Source organism: Neomonachus schauinslandi, chromosome 10 (genome assembly GCF_002201575.2).
Source record: "Neomonachus schauinslandi chromosome 10, ASM220157v2, whole genome shotgun sequence".
Lineage (NCBI taxonomy): Eukaryota > Metazoa > Chordata > Mammalia > Carnivora > Phocidae > Neomonachus > Neomonachus schauinslandi.
In genome coordinates, this window is record NC_058412.1 from 106,773,759 (window position 1) to 106,775,599 (window position 1,841).

The window sequence follows — 1,841 nt, forward strand, 5'->3', positions numbered from 1 at the left end:
GTGATCTACCCCTACCTGATCTCCCAGCTGCCCTAAGCAATTCTGGGGACTCTAGAAACTCCACACCTAGGAGCCTTCAGTCACCCCTCCAGGGCAAGGCTGACCTCAGGGCCCTGGCTTTCGCTGGAACCAGCGTGAAGACCAGGAAATGCTCAGATCCAGGTTCCCAAGCCTCACAGCTTTCTGGGGGCTCTTTTCTTCCCAAAAGGCAACCCCGAGGGCCCTCTCAAGAAAGAGCCCTCTCAAGAGAAAGTTCTGCCCTCAGAACTCATTTTAAAACATGACCTGCAAACCAGGTCAAATGCAAATCGGACTCACCTGTGGCTGGGCAGTTGTAAGGGGGGAAAATGGAGGCAACTCAGTTTTGTTGGACTTGACAAAATCTCCCGGAAGTCCTATGTTTCTATTCCAGCAGAGCTTCTCCTAACTGGGGTCATTCACTGGCTCATTATTAATAGACGTTTCTGGAGCCGCATCTGTGCACCTGGGGAAAGTTTACAGCAATAAAGGGCACGGTCTCCTCCCTCCGGAAGCTCGTGCAATGGGGACAAGGGAGGAGGTGACTTGGAAGTTCAGGCCGGAGGGGACAGGTGAGGGAAGCCTTCTGCAAAAAGTCACCTGTGGATGCTAATCCGCAAGTGAATTCGAGGGAAGGGCATCGCTGGGAGCAGGAAGGGCAGGAGGGGCCACAGGAACGTCCCTCCCACCCCCCCGGACCCCGACCTTCAGGAAACATCCAGGGCCTGTGCTTCTCCTCAGAGTAGAGGAGCACATTTGCCCCTTCGTGCGGGGTGTCTGCGGATTTAAGGGGCCGTCGTGCTGTTGTCTCCGCAGCCACGCACCATGTGGTGGGCCCTGCTGCCTCTACCGCTGCTGCTGCCCACGGCGCTGCGCCCCAGCTGGGCAGGGCCACCCCAGGAGAGGGGCCCTCTTTTCCGGCTCACTCCGCGGGAGCCCCGGGAGAGCGGGACCAGCAACGCCACGGTGTCGCCGTGCGAGGGGCTGCCCGCCGCGGGAGCCTCGACCTTGACCCTCGCGAACCGCAGCCTGGAGCGCCTGCCCCGCTGCCTGCAGCCCGCGCTGCGCAGCCTAGACGGCAGCCACAACCTGCTGCGCGCCCTGAGCGCCGCCGAGCTCGGGCCCCTGGCGCGGCTGCAGGTGCTGACGCTGCGCCACAACCGCATCGCCGCGCTGCGCTGGGGCCCCGGCGGGCCGGCGGCGCTGCACACGCTGGACCTCAGCTACAACCGGCTGGCCGCGCTGCCGCCGTGCGCCCCGCCCGCGCTGCCCGGCCTCCGCTCGCTGGCGCTCGCCGGGAACCCGCTGCGGGCGCTGCAGCCCCGGGCCTTCGCCTGCCTCCCCGCGCTGCGCCTCCTCAATCTCTCCGGCACCGCGCTGGGCCGCGAGCCCGGGGCGGGCATCGCCGACGCGGCCTTCACGGGAGCGGGCGGCGCGCTCGAGGTCCTGGACCTCAGCGGTACGTTCCTGGAGCGCGGTGAGTCCGGGCGGCGCCGGGAGTTCGGGGTGGGGGTGGCCGGGCTGGGCAGGCGCTCGCGGGGCGGGGCCGCGAACTTCCTCCGGAGGGGGGCGGGGGGGCGACCAAGGCGCCTGGCTCACGGTGCGGCTCAAAAATAGCCCCTCCTCAATTCTTAATCGCAGGAAACAAACTGAGGGTTGCTGGAGTGGGGGGTGGGGTGGGAGGGATGGGGTGACTGGGTGATAGACACTGGGGAGGGTATGTGCTATGGTGAGTGCTGTGAATTGTGCAAGACTGTTGACTCTCAGGTCTGTACCTCTGAAACAAATAATGCAATATTTGTTAAGAAAAAAAAAAGAAGAAG

General features: G+C 64.0%; 1 protein-coding gene across 1 annotated transcript in view; it reads left to right on the plus strand.

The window, feature by feature from the left end:
* The first annotated feature begins 843 nt into the window (after window positions 1-843).
* Window positions 844-1,841, plus strand: part of LRRN4 (leucine rich repeat neuronal 4) — a 9,146-nt gene continuing 8,148 nt past the window's right edge. The window contains exon 1 of the mRNA XM_021689340.1: window positions 844-1,495. Coding sequence (XP_021545015.1) covers window positions 844-1,495 — 652 coding nt within the window. The remainder of the gene's footprint in view (window positions 1,496-1,841) is intronic.